The sequence below is a fragment of the Colias philodice genome, chromosome 17 (genome assembly GCF_061535455.1).
Source record: "Colias philodice isolate Cphi_HAF_F1 chromosome 17, ilColPhil1 Martin Lab GWU primary, whole genome shotgun sequence".
NCBI lineage: Eukaryota > Metazoa > Arthropoda > Insecta > Lepidoptera > Pieridae > Colias > Colias philodice.
The window spans coordinates 10,106,111-10,132,591 of NC_143102.1; the positions used below are offsets into that span (position 1 = coordinate 10,106,111).

The following is a 26,481-nucleotide window of genomic DNA, read 5'->3' on the forward strand; positions in this document are numbered from 1 at the left end:
GAGAGACAAAATAGTTGCGGAGACAAAATAGTTGCGGAGACAAAGTTGCTCGTGCGCGCACTGTCTTATACATGTGTTATCTAATCAGTGTTGCGAGAAAAGACTTTAATTTTCTATAAAAAAACAAAACAAGTCTTAAATGTCATGCTACTCCACATAAACACTCGGGAAAGTTAAAATTTATATTTGGGCAAAGATAGGCTGGAAAGGCAATGTTGGAGGATATGACGGTACTGTATTAGAGCGAGCGCGCACGAGCAACTTTGTCTCCGCAACTATTTTGTCTCTCCCATCAATTTGTATGGGGAGTTGCGTCGCTACGTGCGCGCACTTTCATACTAGCCCATAGGTGGGAGAGACAAAATAGTTGCGGAGACAAAATAGTTGCGGAGACAAAGTTGCTCGTGCGCGCACTGTCTTATGAAACATTTTACTATCGATGAAGAATTTATGCTAATCAAATACCTACCTACAAGCCTACATAATAAAACGACAAGTTTAAAATTTGTAACCTCATTTGTAACTGTCAGCGAACAATGACATATGAACGCATTACGAAATGGCGGACCAATCACAATGCTTTACTTTTTCGTTCAGAAACTACTAAGTATTCTTTTACATTATAAGTCAAAATTATGCGTAATAAAAATTTAAAGGGCTCTGAATCGTATAAAACTTTCCGTTTCGTTTTTGATACAATATGCATTTAAGGGTTAATAATCTTATATATAAAATTCTCGTGTCACAATGTTAGTCTGCATACTCCTCCGAAACGGGTGGACCGATTCTCATGTAATTTTCTGTGCATATCGGGTAAGAGCGTATACGCACTATGCGGGTAGCCGTCCAGCTGACCGCAAGCACAATTATGTACGTAATATTCATTTCTATGCGCACTGCGATGCGGCTACCGCAGTTTATTTTTATTCCCTTATCTTGCAATAGTCCTACATCGGCCGCGGACTGCCTAGGGCTGTATCTCTATAGTGCAGTCATGGGCAGGCCGCGGCTGGTGTCCCACAACACATTAAAATTCTCGAAAGGGCCTCTGCGTGTTGGATCCGTGTCCCCACGTAAGCCTTCCAAAGATCCGGGTACCGTCCTTCTGGTGGTACCCGAGTATTATGGAACAGAGAAACATAATAATAATAATAACTTTATTGACATAAATAAATAGGTACAGCTTAAATATGAATCCATAGGCTCCTGAATTAGTTAAATACTGTGTCTCAGGAGCCAGTGGCTTCTCCCATTAAATTCTTAACAGTATACCTACGTTATACAAAAGAAAATTTAAACGCAGACCGCATAGTGCGCATAGAAATGAATATTACGTACATAATTGTGCTTGCGGTCAGCCGGACGGCTACCCGCATAGTGCGTATACGCTCTAAGTCTGAGAATCGGCCAACATCTATTTTTCATATGTACCACGGGCGAAGCCGGGGCGGACCGCTAGTAATTAATAAAGCGAACTACATGCTCTGGATATATTTGTTTAAAGACAATATGGGTAAAAATATGGACGCCGAAGGCTATTTAATGTACCAATTATTTATAACTAGCGACCCGCCCCGGCTTCGCACGGGTGCAATGCTGATACTAAATACACTACAAAAAAACTGTGAACGTTGTATATAAAAACATAGCGGCCCGCTTCGACTTCGTACGGGTATAAAATAGATAGCGCACTATGCGGTCTGCGGTAGCCGCATCGCAGTGCGCATAGAAATGAATATTACGTACATAATTGTGCTTGCGGTCAGCCGGACGGCTACCCGCAATGCGGCTACCCGCATAGTGCGTATACGCTCTAAGTCTGAGAATCAGCCAACATCTATTTTTCATATGTACCACGGGCGAAGCCGGGGCGGACCGCTAGTAATTAATAAAGCGAACTACATGCTCTGGATATATTTGTTTAAAGACAATATGGGTAAAAATATGGACGCCGAAGGCTATTTAATGTACCTAAATTATTTATAACTAGCGACCCGCCCCGGCTTCGCACGGGTGCAATGCTGATACTAAATACACTACAAAAAAACTGTGAACGTTGTATATAAAAACATAGCGGCCCGCTTCGACTTCGTACGGGTATAAAATAGATAGCCGGGCGGCCGGCGGCGGGTACCGCCGCAAACGCTACGTCCAGCAATTTTTAAATCTGTAATATCTTCGAAAATATTCACTTAAGGGCCGATTTTTCATTCCCGAGATAAACAGACTAATAACTACCCCTCGAATAGATTTATTCAATTATTTATCTAACTCATAACGGCTCTCCTATTTTTCAATCGTGATTTATTTGATGAATAACTATCTGACCAAATATTTCCATATTGGCAGCTCTGCTCTCGGAGTGGCGAAACAAACATATTAAATTAGTCAGGTTAGAGCGGGATAGAGTCAACTCTTGCAATTTGTCAACAACCGTCATTATGACTCACGTCAGAAGTGCATTTTAAGTTTGTCTTGTATTGCTCGTCTTCTATGATTGTTGATTGTTGTTTTGATTCGAGTAAAGAGTTTGGTTAAATTTTTGTTTCAATTTATATATTTTACGATGGAAACGACATACCTAAAGGCAGCGTTCGGCAAATTTTCAATGGCATGGTCATCAGTACTATCAAAAACATCAATTTCAATATGATTTTAATTGATAATAATTATATAGAAAGAGGTTTAATTGTTAATAATTCTACGCTCTATGTTATGACATACGAAAATATCCCAAATTTGACGCGTCAGTTGTCAACTCAAACGCCTAACCGTCGAATAGCGCGCTATCTGGCCGTTGGAGTGGCAAATAGATTTATTCCTCAAATAACGTAGTTATTCGAAAGATAAGTCCTATTCGTCTATTGAAAAATTGAATATTTTGTTAACTGAAGAATAAAGTCTATCTAGCTGTTTATCTGGGCATTGAAAAATCGGCCCTAAATCATACGGTGTAAAGGGCCATATAGATCTATATTAAACTAGCGGTCCGCCTCGGCTTCGCCCGTGGTACATGTTTACGTTTTCTCTAAATAAGAACCATCCTCGTACTTAATAATGAATATAATAAAAAAAGAATTATCGAAATCGGTTCAGCCGTTCTCGAGTTATGCGCTTACCAACACATTTTGCGATTCATTTTTATATATAAGAAGATGAACAATGTATTCAAGGTATTTAATTGGTTAAGGATTAAAATCGTATCGCTGTATTGGTTAAAATCGCATCAAACATTAGCCATTATTTGTCGTAATAAGTAAATGACAAAAAAAAGTTATTGTGGGTTATCCATAAGAGATGGACATATACCATCGCGGACTTTTCTGTAGACCTATTCAATGTGTATAATACTTAGTACATTATTTTGATAAAACTCGCAGGGTTCAGCCTGCGTTTGCAATGTAAGCGGAAAAAATGTTTTTTACGACATCACATTAGAAACCTATTATGATTGGTGATTACAATAAAACAACTGTTGGATTTTTTAGTTATATTTACACCTTATCCTCATTTCGCGGCCTTCTTGCCAGCCCGCGCCGTCGCTTGCTGTGCCTTGAGAACCTTAACGATCTTTTGTTCTTCAATGAGGAAAGCTCTGACGATGCGTTGTTTGACGCACTTGTGGCAGAGGACTCCACCGTATACGCGTTTTACGGTCTTTTTACGGTAGCACAGTCTGGAACGTTCCGCGGGCCTGGCAGGTTGGATACCCCTGAGCTTGCTCTTGCATTGGCCACATCTCGGGATCTTCTTGGGCTTCTTGACGTATTGGTAGACTAGACGGCCACCAGGTGTTCGTACTCTGTAATTGAAATAGGATATAGATTAGTGAATGTTCATTCATAACACAATTGACTATACTAATAGATCAGTCAGAATCGACATCCGAAATCGAAAATTTAACAATAATTCCAAAAGTTTTCAAACTTCGGTCAAGTGAATAGTACATTGGGACGACAATAAATCTCATTTTGCAACCTTGTCCGCAGTCCGGAACATTGTTAAAATTGCAATTAAATTATTTTTTTGCTGTATGGTCGTGAAAAAAATTCCAAAAGTTCTGCAAACTTGGGAAAGTTTTCGATATAATATTTCATATCACGTATTAAATTTGCAACCAATCTAAGTGTACGGAACATTGTTAAAATTGCAATTAAATTATTTTTTGCTGTATGGTCGTGAAAAAAATTCCAAAAGTTCTGCAAACTCGACACAGATATCGGAAATATATACCGAACAGTTGTATAAATTTGCAACCTTTTTCGTTGACCGGAACATGTTTATTTATAATTATTTTTAATTCGTGGTCATTTTTTCGAGTAAGGTGGTCTCGGAATAATTACAAAAGTTTTGGAACTTGGTTGCAAACTTCGAAAACATATATTCTGATACATTTACAAATTTGCAACCTCATTCAGTTAAATAAATAAAAAAAACATTAATATTCAATATCAAAAGATGTTCCGTACACTGAGATTGGTTGCAAATTTAATACGTGATATGAAATATTATATCGAAAACTTCCCCAAGTTTGCAGAACTTTTGGAATTTTTTTCACGACCATACAGCAAAAAATAATTTAATTGCAGTTCCGGACTGCGGACAAGGTTGCAAAATGAGATTTATTTTCGCCCCAATGTACCATTCACTTGACCGAAGTTTGAAAACTTTTGGAATTATTGTGAATTGATTGTCTTAACTGACTGGAGTATAATCTATATAGTAAAAATGAATTGCATAAGGCCATACGCAGACGACAGACTATCCGTGACGCACTTTTTAGTCTGTGAAAATAGAACCTATGAAATTATATGCAGTAACGCACACGACGCGCAAAAAGTCCGGCGCACAAAAAATCCGTGTAATTCGGGCAGACCGCACCGCGCCGCTCCGCACAAAAGTGTGTGAAAAGAATTGAACGTTTGCTTCAACGCGCGCTAACGCAGACGGCGCACACTTTATACGATTTCCATAGCGTCTACGTCCCTACAGCTCTGCCGACAAAATGATCGAAGATGTGCGTCGTGTGCGTTGAGTCTGTGAAAAATCCGCGACCGACTTTTTGCGCGCCATGCAGACTTTTTGTGCGCCGCAGACTCGATCGCACAAAAAGTGTGCCGTCTGCGCAGGGCCTGAAGGAATGGCAAAGGCTATTTTTGTAAACTAGATCAAGCAGCTAGTAAGATTCAACAAATTAAGATGTGGAACACATAATTGCACGCCTCATAAGCGAAGCGTTGAGGTGGGTACTACTGTCACTTCGCGCAAAACATCTGATTTTTCAAACTTAAAATGTCTTTATGTATCATACATTGCACTTGTAAGATAATACATACACACACATATTAAGAAAAAACACTATTTTTAACGTTCATGATATTTTTGATGTCATTTTTGTTATTTAAACTAGTTAAAAAACAGTTTAAAAAAGTTCTGTCTTGGACGTCCGTGTGTCTGTATGTGCGGATCCTTTTTCTTGTTAACACGATAGCGACCGAAATACTTTACTAATCGAGTCTTTTTTTTTCTCTTACGCTTGAGTATGCTCAGGAATAGAACCCTTTCATTTTTCAGGGTCTGATTCGATGTGGTTTAATTGTTATTAAATAAACAAAAATAATAATTAATAAATATTTATTAAAAAAAAATTATGAGGCGTGCACTTTTGGATTTTCCAAATTTTTTTTATTATTTTATCAGAACAAATTTATGTAGTGGAAATTGGAATCCTATTAAGGATATTTTATTAAATTACTAAACTATAAGATGAACATCATTAGTATCACTTAGTGATATAAAAATAGCTGAAGTTTAATAAGTGTATGCAGCAAATTCCTATATATAGTGAAATTTGTTAAAAATAAATCCCTTATTTAGATGTGTGCATTGTTGTCAGGTGAATTTATGAAAAAAAATCGCAAAAAATTGCGCCAAGATTAAAAATAATGCGAAAATATAACAGCCATATAAACTTCATGGGTTCGGCAATTTATGCAAAGACAGTATGTCTGTTGGGTCAGCTGATATACATTCAAATATTCATCTTGAGTTTCTATTAATAAACAGCCCCAATAAAATCTGTTGCAAAGTATAAAATCATACATATGCGGCGATTACACCTAACGAGTACAGTGGCGAGTCAGTGTCCTCGGCCGAGTGCTCGGTTGGTATAAACACTTCAACGAGTGCTCGGCCGAGTACTCGGCCGAGAAGAGCGGCGAGACAGTCACTAGAATCCCAATTTGTTTACTCGGCCGAGTACCCACTCGCTATCCCGCTCGGCAGGTATAAACACGCACTCGTCGCGTCACTCGGCCACTCGCCACTCGTTCGTTTCGTCATTGTATTTTTTCAAAGAATTATTATTTTTATTTATTATTTCTAATAAATCCCACAATTCGTTAATAATATCTGGTAACAGCCGATTTAAAACCCGTTTAAATTCTTTTTTTTTTTCGATCCATTGCAGACGTCCGCGTCGTGATCAAAACTGAACTGACTCACCACTAGTGAAATACGTGTAAACACCCACTCGGTTCGGCAACTGTCTCGGCAGAAAGCGTATTTACTGACTCGCCACTGTACTCGTTAGGTGTAATCAGCGCAATAGGGACAGACAGCAGCAAGCATATTTATTTTACAACTAGCGGTTCGCCCCGGCTTCGCCCGTGGTACATATTTACATTTTCTCTACATAAAAACCATCCTCGTACTTCAAGGAATATAATAAAAAAAGAATTATCGAAATCGGTTCAGCCCACAGACGTGTATCAAGATAGACTAAGCGAGTGTATGTACTTCCCGTGTCCAAACTAAGTTTATGACTCTTACTTGACGCTGGCCTACACTCAGTCCGCGCTTGCAGTTCGCCAAGGAAAGACGTGAAGCTGAATAAAGTAAAATGCCGAATTGCGCCGTTATAAACTGTAGAAACTCCACAACTGTGAGTGGCCGAGTTAGCAGAGATGTTTCCTTCCACCGGCAAGTAATTTTCTAATCAGAATATGCACTATTTATTTTAAAATCAAATAAAGAATATCTGTGGAAAACGATCGTGACAAACACGGATACCAACTCATACGAAATGATTCGGAATACATTGCGGCTTTTACTTGGCACGGTAAAGATCGCGTCGTATGATAACAAGCAATGAATAGCGTCTTCTCATTTTTCTGTTCTCATTTTTCTGTCCAATTTTGTGGTTAGTGATGTTCATTTGATGCAACAGTTCTCGATTCTAATCGATTTTATAATCGAACAGAAAAATGATAATTTGAAGTAGCAATTTTTCAGAAAAAAAGGCATAGATTTTTTTTTGTCATTTAATAGGACTTGACCTAGAACTTTTAAGTATTTTAATACAAAGGTACTAAAAATAAATATTATGACATGGACGCCATTAGTTTAAGTGTCATCTTGGGAGTTTTTTAAGAAAACTCCTTATTGCTTAGACTATGTTTGTTTTTTCAGTTTTCCAAGTAACCCGAACATAAAAGAAAAATGGATCGATGCAACGGGACATAAAGATTGATTGATTCATGATTGACAGTTTCATTACTTTCTTTCGATGGCCTCTCTAGTACGTAGTACATGGTAACTCAATGGGCATATGTAAGAAAAAGCTAAAACACATTAGTTTACTTGTTAGAATATTAAAAGGTTTATAATTTTATTTTATCATTCCTCTGTCTATGGTAATTATCATTTTTCTGTCTTGAATCGATTTAGTAATCGATCACGATTCATTTATTTAACTACCTCTTAGACATAGATCTGTCTACCTCTTAGAACCGTTTGATCTGATTTCTTTCGATTTACTTCGATGGGATAGGACGATACTAGAATCGCCGCGCGAGTGGCGTCCTAATCGATTTAGCGTAAAATGAAATTACCATCACTAAAAAGCGCTCGTGACGTCATAACGCGTCAAGGTCAGTACAAAAAATATGACACGCTTGGTTTTCATACAGATCGCGGTACTTGCGTTGTCTACTAAAATATACATGTCTGTGGTTCAGCCGTTCTAAAGTTATGCGCTTACCAACACATTTTGCGATTCATTTTTATATATAAGAAGATATACTTCAGGATATGGTGAATTTTAATATGAAATACTGACACTTGAACTAGTATGTAAAATAAAATTAGACATGATCATATAAAAGCCAAATTTAAAGCTCTAGGCATTCTGTTACAGAAATATTTAATAACAGTAAATGTTTTTTGATTTAACTATAGTTCGATTCATCAATTAAACTCTGTTTCAAACAATGGAACTGATAGCAATGTTTATAATGTATGGTTAGTGTGATGAGTTTTAACAATATATTGTTGGAAGACACATTTTGTAACATCATTATATTTCATTGAAGTTTTTATACTATTTCAAGAAAATGTGGTAAAATGTTAATTGATATAAAAACTCCACAGAGGCGTATTTACTTCTTGAAGTATTTAGTGATGCATACAAGTTGTAACATTGAATCTTTGTAATACTGTATTTGAAAGTTTCATAATTGGTAGAGAAGTAATACCGCAAGTGTTGTGAAGTATATACGACTAAAATGAGTTTGAAACACAGGAAAAAGCGAAGTAAAGTACATATATCATTCACCATCACATAGGTTAGCCGTAAACATTATAGGTTATGTATTTGTATACTTACCAAATCAAATACATTTTCATTTTAAATATCGTTAGAAATATGTATGTCATCTATTTAACTGTAAGACTGCTCATTATTACAGAATAATATAATAGATTCACTTACATTCTCCTCTGGTTTGACTTGGTATTGTACGACAATCGCCGTCTAAATGTTAGACGCTGTACCATTTTGAAGCTGAAATATGAAATAAATTATAATTAACACACGTAGATGTTTTTATTTCACCATTCACCGATAGTTTTTAACGAGATTTATTAATGATTTCATTCGATTAATTTATTTTCCACTTTGAACCGTACCTATTTGACAGCTGTTGACAAGAAAAGAAAAACAATTTCTTTTAGATGGTAACACTCGCATAAGTTTGTTTTCATTGTCCCTTTTTCAAATTTATTTTCCAAAGTTTATTATGAAAATTTTTAATTTTTAAATAAATCAATATGCTACAAGAAGTTAATTTCAATTATTTTTATTTATAGTATTATTGTACTAAATGATAATTTTAATGTATTTACATCTTAAAATTGTTTTATATAATAAAATTTAAAGCAATTTATTAAATATTTATCAAGTTTCATTTATTTAGTATTTCTCTTTGCAGACAAATATTGTTTGTTTGATAAATAATATTAATAAACTCTTTATTGAAAAATCTACAAATTGTGAATTGAGAACTAACTCCCTTAAATATTTATACATGGTAACAATAATGCAAGGTTAGTAAGATGGCCGCTCTTATGTGATGTTTTGTAGTGTTTGTGTTTAAAGTAATAAATATCGTGTATTCAGTGAAATTTTTAATAGAATGGGTAAGTTGTATATTTATTACAACCCCTAATACAATATATGTACCTCAACGAACTCATCTATGGGACCAATACAAAGATATATGTCTAAGAAAGATGACAGGAATTTTATGAGATAACAACATTACAAAAAAATCACAACTTCTTTTCAGTGTACTATTTGTGGATGTTGTTTTACGGCCAAATAGTTTGAGAAATATATTTTCGATACAGTACTATTTATAAGAAAAAGTTATTTGGTGTTTGTCGTGACTTAATGGACACATAAATCAATTTAATATATACCTACATACATTCGTCATATAAATTATAAACACAAGCAGATTCTCATTATTTATTTAATTAATACTAGAATTTTGTAATACCATCTGTTTCTTATACCTATGATTGATTCCTACTGACTTGAATATACTTAAAAACCATTGTAATACATTATAAAGAAATGGCAATTAATAGTTTCAGAACATAGCCATAAATTAATATTAGTTGTGCTACAAATTTGCAAGTATTGGTTAACTATATAAATGTCTTATAAATATTGATATCTTCATAACATTGTTTCAATATTTTCTGGTTAAAATTCAAATAGGTATACCTATTAGTATTCAATACCTTCATGTTCAGTTAAAATCGGTAATTATAAAAATTCACATTCGCAGTCACCAACGACAAGGTCAACACAACGATACAATGTTTATGTAATAATTGTTTTTCCGCTCATTAGATTTACCACTTTCCATTAATGTTTTTGTCACTAATTTTAAAATATGTAATTATTTTGGAAAAGCAGTTGTTGATTGTTTTGGTTTAAACTCGCTCTTAGTTTGATTTTTCTATTGTAACATATCATTTGAGATAAAACATAAAATATTAATCAGGATGTAATATTGTCACTCAAACAAATATTTTACGGCTCAAATATTATGAAACTTCTCATTTTGTATTTTAAGTTCTCAAATTAATGTTTTCACTGTTCTCATGAATTTAAGTCTTCTTCTTTTTTTCAAATGGCAACTCCCGATCCCAGTGAGGACGGATTCTGTCAATGTCAAGTTTTTAACGGATGGTCAGTTTAAGTTAATGCTCATGTTAGGAAAAATCACTATAATTTATAATAATAGTGATTTTTCCTAACATGAGCATTAACTATATAATAATTTTAAGTCACTCGCAGTTAGTAGCTCACTTAGTAATTCTGTCACTGTGTATTCTGTAATGGGGTATACATTATTTTTGTCACGTAAAACTTTAATTTACAGTCACTCACTTAAACACTAGCCTTCATAAATTATTATATGGGAACTATATTTTCTATCACCAAAATTTATATTTGTCATCAAGTTGTATCATCTAATAAATAGATCTATCACCACGAAATATTTTCGTTCTCAGATAAACAAAAATTGCTCCCAGGTATCAATTATCAAATTAATGTTAATATATATGTTTTAAATAAGAGATCGATAAAAAATAAAATTATATTGCATTACATGAATATAAACTTTGTTCTTATAATAACAGTTTTGTTACTTAAATAATAGCTCTGTGCTCAGAATGGTAGATCTGTCACCAAATAAATCGATTATCGATCCCTGACTGCGACTCCTTTTTATTTGATATTTTGTCACCAATACATAGTAACATTTTATTTCGTTCAGATATGAAATTAATAGTATTCGTTACCAATTTAATACATCAATTTATAATTTAAATGAAAAAATGATCAAAGGGGCGGAGACAAATTGGCGCGCTTTAAAAATTAAGAATAAATATTGATTATTTTAACTTTAATTAAGTGTTTTATCTTCTATTCTGCTAGCCATAAGCCAGCTATTTTAAACCAGCGCTGATTGTTCAGTGGTAATTATTTTAAACAATAAGAATAAATATTGATTATTTTGACTTTAATTGTTTTATTTACTACTCTGCTAAATTTAAATATAATTTATACTACCAGTGGGAATTTAGAACCTTGGGAGTCTAGTAAGGTAGCAGAATCTTTTGGTTGAAACGATGATGACAACCCTAATTTTTTATTTGAACTTAATGCAATTTTCTAGTAACATAATATGATTTATTGGTGATCTCTTTAAATTAGTTTGCTTAAATACTTATTAGGACACACCTATTATAATATATACAAAAACATTTATTTGGTACTAGACCTTATATCTCAGGATTTTAGGTGATTTATTGTGGAACTGATTTTGCATTGTTTGGTGACTACATTTTGGTGACAGATCTACTATTTTGAGGACAAACCCTATTATTTAAGAAACACAAAACTAATTAAATTGGTGATAGATTAAATGATACCCTTATTATATTTAAATAAAATATACAATGTATAATTTCATGTTTGCAAACAAATAGGCATACATTAGATAGTTATTTATGCAAATATTTATTTTTCTTAATTGTTTAATTTAGTTTGTATAATAAATAAACTACTTTAGTGTAAATAAACTTCTGAGATTGCCAAGTGACTTGAAAGATATCATAATGTTACTTTGAAAAACTTTCACAATTAATACCTACTTATTAAATTTGTTGTTGTTCCCCACACTATTTTATTCAGTAAAGAAATAAAGAATAGTCAAATAAGTCTTGTTTAATATTTTCAGATAATTTTTTTGAATTCCTAATGAATTTTATTACTTTACTAGCTGTTGCCCGCAGCTTCGCCTGCGTGGAAAAGATAAATTTTCATGGTACAAACTTTCATCCCCTATTTGATCCCCTTGGGGGATGAATTTTCTAAAATCCTTTCTTAGGGGACGCCTACGTTATGACATCTACCTGCATGCCAAATTTCAGCCCGATACGTCCAGTGGTTTGGGCTGTGCGTTGATAGATCACTATATCAGTCACCTTTGAGTTTTATTATTATATAGATTACATACAAGTAAAATTAATAATTTAATCCCAATACTAAAAACTTCATCAGAGCACATCTGTACAGCATCTGAAAAAACATATTGTTGAAAAAAATTATTAAATCATCTATATTCCATATCTATAGCATATTTAAAAAAAGCTCTTTGATTAATATGTCTTGTTTTATAACATAACGTACCGCCATTCTCAATCAAATTTAGTTAAAGGATTGCATAATAAAAATGAACAGCTAAATTTTAATTAATATCAATGTAACATTTTATAACTTATACTGACAAAGTTGCGGTCGGCACGGAGATAAGGTCTCGAGATGATTCCTATAAAAAATATCGTAACAAATCAGACATTCGGCGGGTGTTTTTTTTTTCTTTTAAATGTTAAACGTCGGCCGCCATGTTTCATTGGAGGTGTCAGAAATAAGCCTTTACAGCGCTCAAAGGCGCTTACGTTGTTGGTTCGGGCTTCGGGGAATTCATCGACATTGAGATGGGTCATTTTGGAATAACAATGCGGCGGAATAGGGTTGGGAAACGCTGATTTTAGGTTTTATTATTTTTATTATATTGAATATTGTTATTCAAAACTTGAAATTAATGAATTTTTATAGAAATGCTTTTCTAATAATTAGTAACTATTAGTACTTACGTATTTTCAACGTATAACGTGAACGTTACTAATAAAACACGTTACAAATTGAGTACTTCCGAATTTTTGGATATGTCGGTTTGAAATGAGTTTGTTGCGGATAATTAAAATTCTACATTTGTTCAATGAACAACCGGTAACAAATTCGTTAATCATTAGCGTTTATTTGCCAAACTAATTTCCATATTTCTGCGGTCGCGTAAAATGAATCATCGCGCACCGGACATATTTCTTACGAGTAACATTCATGAATGAAGTTAATTGTGTGGCTAATGAATAACATTGTTTTCGCTTTCGCACCGCTATTTATAGAAATTTGAACGAGTGCTACAATTATTCAGTTGTGCTATTTATATAGTGATGTGAGATTAAGATGAGTTAGTGTTTATGGTGGCCCAATTTAATTTTTATCAAGTCAAGATCTGTTGAATTTAGGAAAAAAAAATATTAAGCTAATTTTACTTACAAATAAGTGAATACAAATTTTAGAGACCTTACAGTGTAAGTGTTATCCAAAAAAAGTTACATAAAGCTTTTTAATATTACCGCATTAATTTGTATTTTTTTATACAGATGATAACGTTCACTAAGTATAAATAGTTATAACAATTACATACGTAATACAAATAAATTAAGAAATCTCGGCCGACAACCCTCATGCATAGGATCAGAGAGCGGGTTAACTTTTTTCTTATTTTCGAGACGCGGCAACACCTCGCGACAATGCGCGCGCCCTTGAAAACCACTATTGTTCATTTTAACCCGACGTCCCTCAGAACATTCTGTATTACTAATATTGTTACACCTTCGTCCGTTTTGGAGAGGAATTTCTATGAAATGATGATGTTCATGTAACATGTAGGTATGACAGCAAATAGCAATAGGTAATTGTTGTTGCTTCCGTAGCCACATGCATGTGACCCCAATTCCTATATTTCGAAATATATTTTATTTACAATTTCGAATTTTCCAATAATATCATCAATTTGGATATTCTAGTACGAATCTATACAAAATATACATTTAACCATACGTATTCAAATAAATAAAAATAGATAGTTCCATTTTGGTAGAGATTGAGGAAATAAATATTTATAAATTATATTTCATCACATAGATACAATTCAGATTAGGAATAAAGCTATTCGTTGGCTATATTTAAGACCAGCGAAATGAGATACAGCAAATTAAGCAAAGCAACGTTATGCCTAAATCAAGATGGAATAATGTAATCGCTAAAGGAATAAATAGCAAAGCTCTCATTAGACTCGTGGGATGATATCCATCCTACGCTGGTACCATGGGGCCGGGGGCGGTAATAGATGGCTCACTCTGATGCTTAGAGGTTCTAGTTATAGGTGGAGCATACACGATTTATGCTAGTTATACAGGGAATAGTCAGCTATGCTTACGAAGTTATTATGCACAAAGCTTTTGAAGATGAACATATTTTGTCACACCAGCAGGACTAACCGTCTTGGCTTTTTGGCGTCGTGCCCTGCTAAGGAGAAAGGAGACCTTTAATTAAGGAGCAAGAAATTAGGATAGTTGTATATTTCACACTAGATTTCCGCCCGCGGCTTCGCCCGCGTTTGCAAAGGAAAACCCGCATAGTTCCCGTTCCCGTGGGATTTCCGGGATAAAAACTATCCTATGTGTTAATCCAAGTTACCCTCTATATGTGTGCTAAATTTCATTGTAATCGGTTGAGTAGTTTTTACGTGAAAGAGTAACAAACATCCATACATCCATACATCCATACATCCTTACAAACTTTAGCCTTTATAATATTTATTAGATTCTAGACCATAATCTACTTTGAAAATTTCAGTCAAAACGCTGAATTGTTTTTGGGTGAAAGAGGAACAAACTTACATTCATCTTCACGGACTTCGAATTATGCGAACCATATATAAACGAATTTTCGTGGGAAAATTAATCTCAAAGGCACATTAGAACTAATCCACCACGGTATGAAAAAGCAAAGGTGTTTTCGGGGACGCTATAACCCCTTATTTTTGCCGTGACCAATCTGAAACTGACAGTAATGTGCGCCGAACACCATTAGATTATCACGCTCGATGTTATAACTTTTTGTTACAGTGATATATTTTTATATATTCAAAGTTATTTCGACCTAAGCCTGGCCTCGTCTGTTATTTTACTTCGTTGTATCGTAAGACATAGTATTAAGAGCCGAGCGTAAATGAAACGTATTATACTGTAACGAGTAGGATGTACCATCCTAAAACTTTTCGAATTGTACCTATGATTCTATTAATATATTTTAATATATCAAAATAAATGCATCTATAAAAAAAAATGAAGTTTGTACTGTAGGTACATTTAAAGAAACTGCCTCATAACATTTATGAATAGAATAAATTCAAAGTATATTTTTTACTCGGAAATATAGGTACAACTAACGTCCATCAATTTGATCCTGACAACAATAGTCCATTCGTTTTGTTGGCCATAATTTTTAGATTCTCGGCTTACGATTACAACCTATTGGAAGGCTCTCAAGATGGGACTGTGATATTTCATATAATTGAAATTTATATACGGATTAATGTTATGCTATAAATTTCGTTTTTAAGTTAATCCGTATCATAATATATTTGAAAATGAAAAACATGTCGTAATCCCTATTGAATTATTTGAGTAATCGATACTAATAAGTGTTGGTGTGTATTGTAATTATGCTTATTAGTTATTACATTTATACAAGTATGCTCAATATTAGGATAAGAGGCTTATTGCTTTGTGTTATTATCAAATTATTATTCATGTTAAAAATAACTTTCAACTGTGAATTATGAGCACGGAATGCGCTTTGTTGATTAAAGAACACGATTCACATTCATCAGACAGGTAAACAAATCATATCTTGTATCATATTCCGTAATCAACACGCTTTACATAAGAAAAGTCTAAGAAAACACAAACATCGCTAAATAAACAGGCAAACAGCATGCAGTCACGGTTCCCGCGAGTTTGGTGCTGCTCCGAAGGCTAAAGATAAATATAGCCGAAATGGAGTGTCCACATCGATCCCGGCTTACGTCACAGCCTTACGACAGCGTACAAGCGTGCTCGTAAGAATCGCTCACGTATGTTTACAAGTCGACGACCCCAACATAAAATACTAAGAACGTATTGTTTTAAGTTTAACAGTTTACGATCTAGGGCGTTACCCCTCTAAATCGAGGTATTTATTGTAAAACAATACATTGTTTGCCGAGTAAACACGGTATCGCATTCCATTCGGATTTCCTTACGAATTCTACGCAAATGTTGTTACTCATGTTCCGAAACCGTTCCCGACCGTAAATACGCCGCGTAATGCAAGTTGCTGCGTTTCTATTGAATGTAATTAACGCATTCGAATAACAAGGTGTCGGTAATTGCGAAGTTGAGTACACGTCTTTGATTCAAGCGCTAAATATGAAATGCTAGTTATATTGTTCATGTACGATTTAGATGCAGTCGAAAAGTTAGATAAAACCGTCGTTACTTTAAATGGTTATATAGATTTCCAAGGAAAGGAGTTAACTTATCCAATGATTTAATTTGTAATTGTTTCATTTTGTACATAAAGATTAGGCTCGACAAAACAAAGAACATCTTTTAAAACAATAATACAGAATTAATACGAATTACATTAAGTAAATAACATCGCTGTTATAGGAACCGGCGATATCTAGAAAGTCGTGTATCGTTGAAATGATTTCCAACAGTTAACTAAATTCCGTTCAAATAATGAATATTAATGTTCAATCTAAATACAAAGCATGCAAGATTAGAGCCTCGGGAATGTGGGTGTGCCCTCTTGTCTTTTGTCACGAGAACCTGAGATTGTATAATCGCTAATGAAACAATCGAATATTGGTTTTACTTATTTGTGATTTACTGATCAAGCGGATTTGGACTGCATGATCTTGATCGTAGAGGTGACTTTCCATTAAAATAATAGTTTAGTGGCCTAAAACTAAATAGACAAGTGTACTAAAATTGCTAAGGTATAAAATAACGTTGAACAGTATAAAATTAATATTTATAAATTATAACGTCGAATAATTTCTAAATGATGAAATGTTTTTTGAAAAAATAACTTAATCTAATTGGACTTATTATTCCACTATGAAACGTATTAGTAGTAAAAATGTTATTCCTAGTAGAGTGTCGAATAACACGCATCAAAGCTTATAAAGATTTAATATTATTTTTCCACATGCGCTCCAATGACTTTCCGAACCCTAACAAAACAGATCTTAAAAGCTTAACATCTGATTTACTAGCGAACCCCTATAAAAATACCTATAGATATTTGAGAAGTTTATTCAACTGTAAGGCGAGGTATAAATTTTCGGATTATCTGAGCATCTTGCGTGATCGTCGCATCTATTGTGGCAACGACTGACTTTTGTTGACGATAACGGTTGCCTTCACTGGCTGTGTTCACGTACTTAATGTAATATCATATACCTGCATCAGATAGCAAACCAGTGTTTTATCTTGTCTATCGCTAGCAATTTTGTAAGTTCCAACTGACGGTGCTTGTGCTGTGTAATTGCTATGACATTTTTGTATGATTACGTCCTTTCCTTCCAAGAGAAGATAAAATTTTCATTAGAAAAATGATATGGCAGTATTAAACTCACTTCTAGTTAAAATTTGAATAAATAATTTTGTTAATTCTTCCTACCTGAATATACCATTAGTTTTTATTTTACAAAAATACAAGATGCCAGATGTAAATAAATTATTTAGATCTTTATATGAGCAGTGCGTGCAGGGAATGGCAAGCAGTTTTTGCGCACGAATCCCGAGCCTCTGATATTGCCTGTAATTTGTACGTACGTGAGAAGAGCTATTACCTTCCTTATTGCAACTCGCACTCGCATTACAACCGATAATTTTCCCCGCGAAATATTCCCAAGTATCGATATTCACCGCTTTTACTGCTGCAGTGCTCTTTGTTAGAACTCCATTAGAAATAGCATGCGACTTCCTGATAAATTATGGCAATATTTTATGATTATCTCCATACCCTATTAGGTGTACAGTGACGGTAAGTTATGGGTGTGCTTATAAGGCAATAAAGCGCGGTAATCGCATCGGATTCTCTCTGAATGGCGAATGTCGAGGCGTGCTCGGAGTTTGGTTTAACTGGACGGGTACACGTCTTTTTTGTTGTTCGGGCGTTGCGAACGAAATTATGCCTCGTTCGGCGCCGAACGGCCGCATCCACTCCTCTTTTTGCTTCGCCCGCGTCGGATTTTATTATTTTTATTTAACACCTGCGTCCAGTAATCTGTATTCGACGATCTCCCGAACGCTTAACTCTTTTTGGGCGTGTTTTTAATGTCAGGATCGGATTTATAGCGTTGGAGTTTTGTTCGCCCGAAATTGTCGTTTAATTTTCCCCGCTGCACCGTTGACAATCGATTATGATTGGCCTTGATTAAATGCCCGTCTGAGCAGAGATAATTTTGATTAGGAATGTATTTTGTTTTTATTAGAGGATAGTTAAATTTAACAATTTGACATTTGATTGAAACTCGTTTTAGAAGATTTATACGTAATAAATGCGCAATAACTTTATTAATTAATGTGATATTAATCATGTTAGCATTTGTGTATGTCGACTGGTTTAATCAAATTTATGGCCAATATACAATGAGTTACTCCCGGGGTTTGTAAGTTCAATGTAACTACTGAAGTCTTTATTTAGAATTTGAATTATAACAACAAAATCGTAGTACATTGGTACATAGTACGTAAGGTCAGCAAAAACCTTTATGTATACCTATAGCTTTTTGCTGACTTACATATTTTACCTTATTGATGACTCGTTATTGAATTGCGTCTATATTTACAATACGCGTTTGTCATCAGTCCCATTTACTACTACATATTTAAGTAATTAAAGAATTACATAAATACGTCTTATACATAATGATAGTAAGGGAGGCGTCACTTAGGAGTAATTTGCCATCGCCCATCGGCTCGTGCACGGCCGGCGCCGGCGCAGGCGACCTTGTTATCGCGGGGCACGCCACACTCGCGAAAACAAGCTATGGATAATTAATTATAAGGTTTGTAGTTTAGTGAGGAGATGACAGATAAAAAGTTTCTTTGCGTGGTGTGGCTTGTCTTTTAATGGCCTATTTTTATGTGTAACTTAGTGATATGAGATTATGTTTTGCTGTTGTATTACGCTATCGAGTTAATTAACAAGGAATATTTACTTGATAGTTGGTGATAATACTGGTACTATAAATTTGTAAGGTTCTTCTGCTACGTTACTTGACTATAAGTACCTAGTTTCACCTAAACTTGATTCAGTTAATGTCTTTGAGATATCTTGTTCTTAATTAAAAGGAAGAAGCTACTATAAGACTTATAATTATTGAATTTAAATTGACCTAGGAGTAAGTGTATTTACTACGAACACAGAGCAATAAATATTAATTTAATACTGCATATAACACTTGGGACTACACTTTTACTTTCGTTAAACATTTTATCGTTTTTACTTACATATTATGTAACTTTGAAGTGCATAAAAAGGTCTCGCCTCCAATTCCTAAAATAGACATTATCTATTACGCCAAAAGATAGATGGAATACTTCACGATAAGGTGTGAGTACTTACTTAGTAGTACTTACTCAGCTAATGAGTAAATATTTCCTATCTAGAGACATGAAAATGGCGATTTTTCTAACGTAATCTCGCCCTCAATACTTATCTCGGTGCTGAGTTAGTTAAATATTTTAATTGAGTATTCTAGACCATCCTGATTACGTGACTGTAGATAGATAGCTGAGCTTTTTTGTGTTAGATGTAGGCTTTCTAGGTTGGTAGGTACCTACATATTGTTACTGTTACCTTGGACAAATGGTTTTAGGTTTATCTATACCAGAGTTTCTGTATTGCACTTCGACAATCTAAATAGTGTTAGGGATTTTTTTTTATTTGTTACATATAGAGAACAATGATTCCTTGTAGTCTGTAATATAAAAGGCTACATAAATAAAAATGTAGTTACAACACGCTATATTGCTTTAAATATCTTAAGTTTGTTCTCTAGTCTAGTAAAAACGTTTAAATATGACTTTTATACCTGATGATGACATTTAGAGATAATTTGTATCTGTATATTATGTATTTTTAAATACATGCTTATTTTTTGCCAAGGAAGAATAAATCGCTTCAACATAACGATTTTGTTTTCTCACGCAAGTTTAAAATAGTAAATATACAGACATGAAATAACTTTGATATAACTCTTGGAAGTCTTGTCATATTATTAGGTTAGGTTAGGTATTATTAGGTAAACATATACGGAAGCGCTTAAATTTTGATATAATTACAGTGATTTAGTGTAAAATGGTCATTATAACTAACAACCATAGAAAATGGGTCTCATAGGTAAGAGAATCAGTTTTATAATTTACTAGGTTTCCGCCCGTGGTATTTCCGGGATTGCGTCATTTTCCCGGGATAAAAAGTAGCCTATGTCCTTTCTCGGGTATCAAAATATCTCCATACCAAATTTCATGAAAATTGGTTCAGTAGTTTAGGCGTGATTGAGTAACAGATAGACAGACAGAGTTACTTTCGCATTTATAATATTAGTATGGATGTTTTGGGTCTTATAACATTTTTGATATTTGCTGCAAAAGTTACGACATCTTTACTTTGGATTACTTGCTTTAACAATAATTACCAACTAGCATCTCCATGCGAATTATAACTCAGATTTTATTTTACTGTATGTACTTCCATTAATAGGCTTCTTTTACATATATAATTTTTGTTTCAAAAACATAGATTTATGTATTCTTCAGATTCTCTGTAATAAACACAAACATTTTCAAATCACTCCATATACGAACCATTCTTATTTCTCATGGCTAGCATTTTTTTATATAAGAATAACAACATAAAATGATATTTAAAAATGAGAACGACCGGTCGGATTAAGATAAACGCTCGGCTACTGTTAAATTACAAAATGACGGACGCCTGCGCCGGCGCAGGGTTTCAATACCCTAATGTATGGGTGCACAATACGAGCCACATAAATTGATCCAATGATAGATTCCATTTGGCTGATTGTAGTCATTATTTCGAATGAGAATCCTCTACCGAATGCTTTTAGTAACAATGTAATTTTATAATAGAGACGCTAATGTGGGATATCGATTTTCGTGAAAGCTTCAAGTTTAAGTGTTGTGTTTGTGAACCCTTTGGGCGATCTTTTTTATTATTGAGGTGTCGACTAATACAAGAATTTAAGATTTATTAATAATAATTCTAAGAAAAGTCGATTCCAATGTACTTAAAAGTCAAACGTACGCGTGTGAGGATAATAAAGATTCTTTAATTTATATGCAAGAAAACGGTTGCATTTTAAATTAATTGGATGTTCGGAAACAAATAAATACCGATGACACTGTTTTTTGTCGCTTGAATTAACGAACTTGTCGACGTAATAAATAAACAAAGTTTTTAGGCAACATTTTTTTTAATTAAAACGTTACATCGTATATTACTATGCGTCATTTACATAACTCAGCTCGATTAACATCGAATTGCGGAGATGTATCAATATTGAACGCAATACAAATGGTATACATATGCAATCGTGCGCAAAAAGCCGGGTAAATAGCTCGCAATAGATGTACAAGTAACAATCAATTTTTTACAGAAACCAACGATTCCGTACGGATCAACGACATTACCATCGCGTTATGGTCACAAACCGCGCCGCATCTACCTGTGTCCGTACCCAGCATAATTGGTATTCTGATCCCGTATCGAATTATAAAATAAAATCACAGACTAAAAAAACGCACCTCGTGGCGCCTGCCCGGACCTTCGCCGTAATATTTATCTACCCGCATCCTTATTGCGCAAGAAATAAAGCCTATATTCAAGTTCGTTGGACTCAGCGATTTATGGAGCTTATAAATCAAATCAGTCGTAAGAACGTGTGTGTTTTTACACTAATATAGATGATTAAGAATACGGATGGTAGGTAGGTATGGCGCATTATGAAAATGGCCAAAGTTTAGTGATGTTGATTGCTCGGTTTTGGGTTAATTGCGTTTTTAGGTTTCCGTTAATGAGCCTCAAATAGTTTATGCTATTTTGAACTACTTGTAGGTGGGATATAAAGCGTATTTTTATCTGGAGTGTGTGAAGATAAGATTACGGATTTTCGTAATACTTAATAGGAGTGTTTTTAATTGATGATAAAAACAATTATATTCGAATAATTTGTTTCCGTGAACTTACTAACTTCATCTTTTCTTCTAACTTCACCTTTTATATCAAATCTAATCTAATACGAACTTCGTTAACTTTTGCATATAAGTATTTCTTGATATACAGTATATACCTACTTACATAACACATACAAGTAATTCTCAGCGGTACAACACACACAGCAGTTATAATTCGAGCGGCTAATTAGAACTTAAAAATTCCTCTCAAGCGGCAATTTTGGAAAATATTCGGCCAAAGTAACCCAAAATGCTTTAATTGCGCTTCTGGGTAAAATTCAAATTATTCAAGTGCACTGCTATGCCGCTTTCGGGTCAGAATTCACTTATCTCAAGAATGTATGCTAATTGGCTTCCGTCTGATAAAAAGGGCTTCAGAATTTCTTTGAATAAAAATATTATGTGTAGCCTAGATGCTAGGCTCTGTAAGTGGTGTGTATGTAATATCTGTCTTATCGTATAGTCTACGTCTAAGAAGTAGGACGTATTTTTCGTACATTACTTGTATTATTTATCAATTTAATTTTTACATTACTTTTGGCTGTAACCTTTTGCTTTGCAGCAATATTATCTGTTTCGATTCACTGTGCTTTTGCGGAAATTGGAAATAATTTTACAAGTGCCTAGTTGCATAAGTTTCGCTGAGCTTTTCACTAGATGGCGTTGGTTTACTGTCTGAGATTATATTATTATTTATTTGTAATATCTATGAAACAATTTAAACATAATATAAGTAGGTACATATGTATAGACTATAGGTGTATAAATTAACCTTTGTGTCGTTTCCCATTGCGTGTTACATAATTTTAGTAAGTACCTATTTTACCTTATATAGTTTTTTAAGTTTAATTGTAACGATTTGTAATCATTAATGCTAATAAGTGCTAATTGCGATCCTTTACTGGATAATCTGATTATTATCTGTGAGAATCCGGATATGAGGTGCGTTTCTTGAATTTTAATTTAATCCCTTTTTAACCTTATTAGTAGTTTGAATTGTTTTCGGAAACGTGTAAGTTTTATAAAACTAATTTGACTTGTTAGTGATGTCGCGCCTAACGGCAGGATATAGGGCATTAATTAATAGTTTTTGTTTCCTTTTAATATCACTTAAAGTTTTAAAATTAGGTTACGGAAAAAATATGCTTTTATTAGTTTTAACTAAATTACAGATGTGGTATTTAATCGTATTATCTCATTTATAAGAAGAATCTCAAAGACGATCTTATAAAGTTGTTTAAGGACGGTACGTTACGATAGAAAAGTAGATCTGAATGCTATTAATAGATAGTAGGAGAAAGATTATATGTACTATAAAGTTTAAAATAATCTCGTACCAATAATAGCTAAAGACGAATATTTAAGATAAAAATAAATGAATACAAATACAATGTCATCGTCCTATCTACATACAGATGGAGCGGTTATTGTACAAATTGAATAGCTTTTGAGTTTTGATTGACGGGTTTCGTTGGATTTCTTCAGATGGTACCTACATAGTATAAAGAGAACAAGTAAGTTATCTTCGGATAAAGGTACATCGCGCCGTTTGTATGTACGCGGAGCGCTTGGCCACGACCCCCGTTCATGTGCGTACGCAAGCTTGACGCACGCACACAACGTCGCTCGGTTCCTTCTCATGGACCATTCTCGTGAGGGCCGCGCCATTGCTGCGATCGGTTCGTGTTTTTTTATACAATTATTTAAAATATCAATGTAAGAAGTGACAACCCTGCACCTCGCGAGTTTAGGTACCGTGCGCTCCTAAACGCTTTGAGTCGGCCTACTTGTTCTCTTTATACTATGGTACCTACGTGGGTTGCTAATGCTTTTCGAGAATACAATGCTATTGATATTAATGCGTTATTGATATTAATGGTGTGGTTTGTATAGATTGTGGACTGGATTTCAAGCAGGTGTCCATTTTGTATTTATGTTCTGACGTACTGAGTTCGGGTTTAACCTTTAACATTACTTGGAACTGGATTTCAAATTAAAATCATAGTGTTTATTAAGTACAATATTACCCAGGATTGCAATAGATTGTAGAGCCTTTCATATTAAGGAGTATGTATAATTTTAATTCTGTTAAATGATAGCGCAGGTTTCAATAACTCATTAGCTAATGCATTTACATCGTGTATCTAATAAGACAAATTAATGCATTGCCAGTCAGTAAATTACAAACAGTTATAAATCATTATTAATTACAAAAAACCTCTCAAAACAGCCAACCCAACCATCCCAATCCCTCATTTTTTTCAATATTTTTTTATTTGTTACCCACATTTGTCTAATAACATGAAATATTGCCGTGTCGCGTTCGAGAGGATTATTATTCAGAACACATTGGTATGCATAAATCAGATTAGTAGATACAGCCATCGACATTACTCGCGTGGTGAATGGCATTCGATACGGGACTATTACTGGGCTCTGTGGGGTCATAATTTGTCCCTAAGAGGCTTAGCTGAAGCCGCTAAGCGTTGTAATGTTATGTGTATAATATGTGCTTATCAAACGTGTTATAGGCTAGTCACTAGTGTATGTATTGAAAATTAATCAGCATATGTAAATGGTTAAAAAAATATAGAATTTTTGGTTGATGTACGTTTCATAGAAAAAAAGAAGTTCTCTACATAGGTTGATTAGATTTTTTCTAACGTGCGCGTGATAACACTGCTCACAAAATAATATGCATGTTTTGCATCTTCAATCTTATACCTTTTGTATTTTTTTCGTTTTAATCTTAATTATGTTTGAACGATAACCAGAATTTGTGCGATAAAATCAATTTGTGAGGTATTAAAAATATAAAAGGAAAGGAAATTAATTACACTTGTAACAATTATTCGCTTATGTAATTCAGCGCAGCTCTTTCGCAAGTAATTCAATGTCGTGCCCATAATATTTGATAGTAAAAGTTGATTGATACGATATTCGTGAGCTTGGGTTTATGACGATACTAGCTTTCCGGCCGCGGTTTCGCCCGCGGTTTTCTAAGAAAAACCCGCATACGCATAGTTCCCCTACCCTTGGGACTTCAGGGATAAAAGCTATCCTATGTGTTAATCCAAGTTACCCTCTAGATGTGTGCTAAATTTCATTTTAATAGGTTCAGTAGTATTTGCGTGAAAGACTTACAAACACATACACATACATCCGTCCTCACAAACTTTCGCATTTATAATATTAGTAGGATAGGATAGGATTTCCTGTGTAGAGGATAGAGTGAATTTGTTGGGATTTATTGACCTCTAAATGGTTCTTGTCGTGCGTGTGGTGTCAAAATAGGTGGGTGTTTATGGTATCGTAATTCGTAACTGTGTCTATAAATGTTGTATGTTCTTTGAAATGCACAGTTGAAATGTCTCTATTCATGATACCTATGAATAAGTGAAGATTTTGATTTGATTATAATTCACCTTCATGTAATAACATAGACATTACATTTCAATACCTTTTAGATTTAGATTGTTAGATGCTCTTTCAGAATTACTGCATTTTTTGTATGACACAAAAATCTATTCAGCATTTTATAAACAGTTATGTTCTGCCTAAACTATACTTAATACTATACATATAAAAAATAATTTGGAAAATCCAAAAGTGCACGCCTCATAATTTTTTTTTAATAAATATTTATTAATTATTATTTTTGTTTATTTAATAACAATTAAACCACATCGAATCAGACCCTGAAAAATGAAAGGGTTCTATTCCTGAGCATACTCAAGCGTAAGAGAAAAAAAAAGACTCGATTAGTAAAGTATTTCGGTCGCTATCGTGTTAACAAGAAAAAGGATCCGCACATACAGACACACGGACGTCCAAGACAGAACTTTTTTAAACTGTTTTTTAACTAGTTTAAATAACAAAAATGACATCAAAAATATCATGAACGTTAAAAATAGTGTTTTTTCTTAATATGTGTGTGTATGTATTATCTTACAAGTGCAATGTATGATACATAAAGACATTATAAGTTTGAAAAATCAGATGTTTTGCGCGAAGTGACAGTAGTACCCACCTCAACGCTTCGCTTATGAGGCGTGCAATATAGTGTACGATAAATAACTTAGGTAATTTAACTTTTGGAAGGTGATTCAATTGCTTTGAAAATCTATTTATATTTATATTCTAGTTAAGATTAAGATCAAAGTCTGT

General features: G+C 33.9%; 2 protein-coding genes across 3 annotated transcripts in view; one reads left to right on the plus strand and one right to left on the minus strand.

Moving 5' to 3' along the window:
* Window positions 1-3,475: 3,475 nt before the first annotated feature.
* LOC149481320 (large ribosomal subunit protein eL34-like) lies at window positions 3,476-9,026 on the minus strand. Its single transcript, XM_089705885.1, has 3 exons — window positions 8,968-9,026; window positions 8,771-8,842; window positions 3,476-3,802 (listed from the first exon to the last, which is right to left on the minus strand). Exons 2-3 carry the CDS (start codon window positions 8,833-8,835, stop codon window positions 3,508-3,510), a joined length of 360 nt encoding a protein of 119 aa, XP_089562011.1. The 5' UTR covers window positions 8,836-8,842; window positions 8,968-9,026; the 3' UTR covers window positions 3,476-3,507.
* A 343-nt stretch (window positions 9,027-9,369) lies between these two features.
* Window positions 9,370-26,481, plus strand: part of tkv (serine/threonine receptor kinase thickveins) — a 102,060-nt gene continuing 84,948 nt past the window's right edge. Inside the window, exon 1 of one of the 2 annotated variants that reach the window (XM_089705595.1) lies at window positions 9,370-9,477. The gene's annotated coding sequence lies outside the window, so the exon portion shown is untranslated. The remainder of the gene's footprint in view (window positions 9,478-26,481) is intronic. The other variant, XM_089705596.1, reaches the window with a different exon arrangement.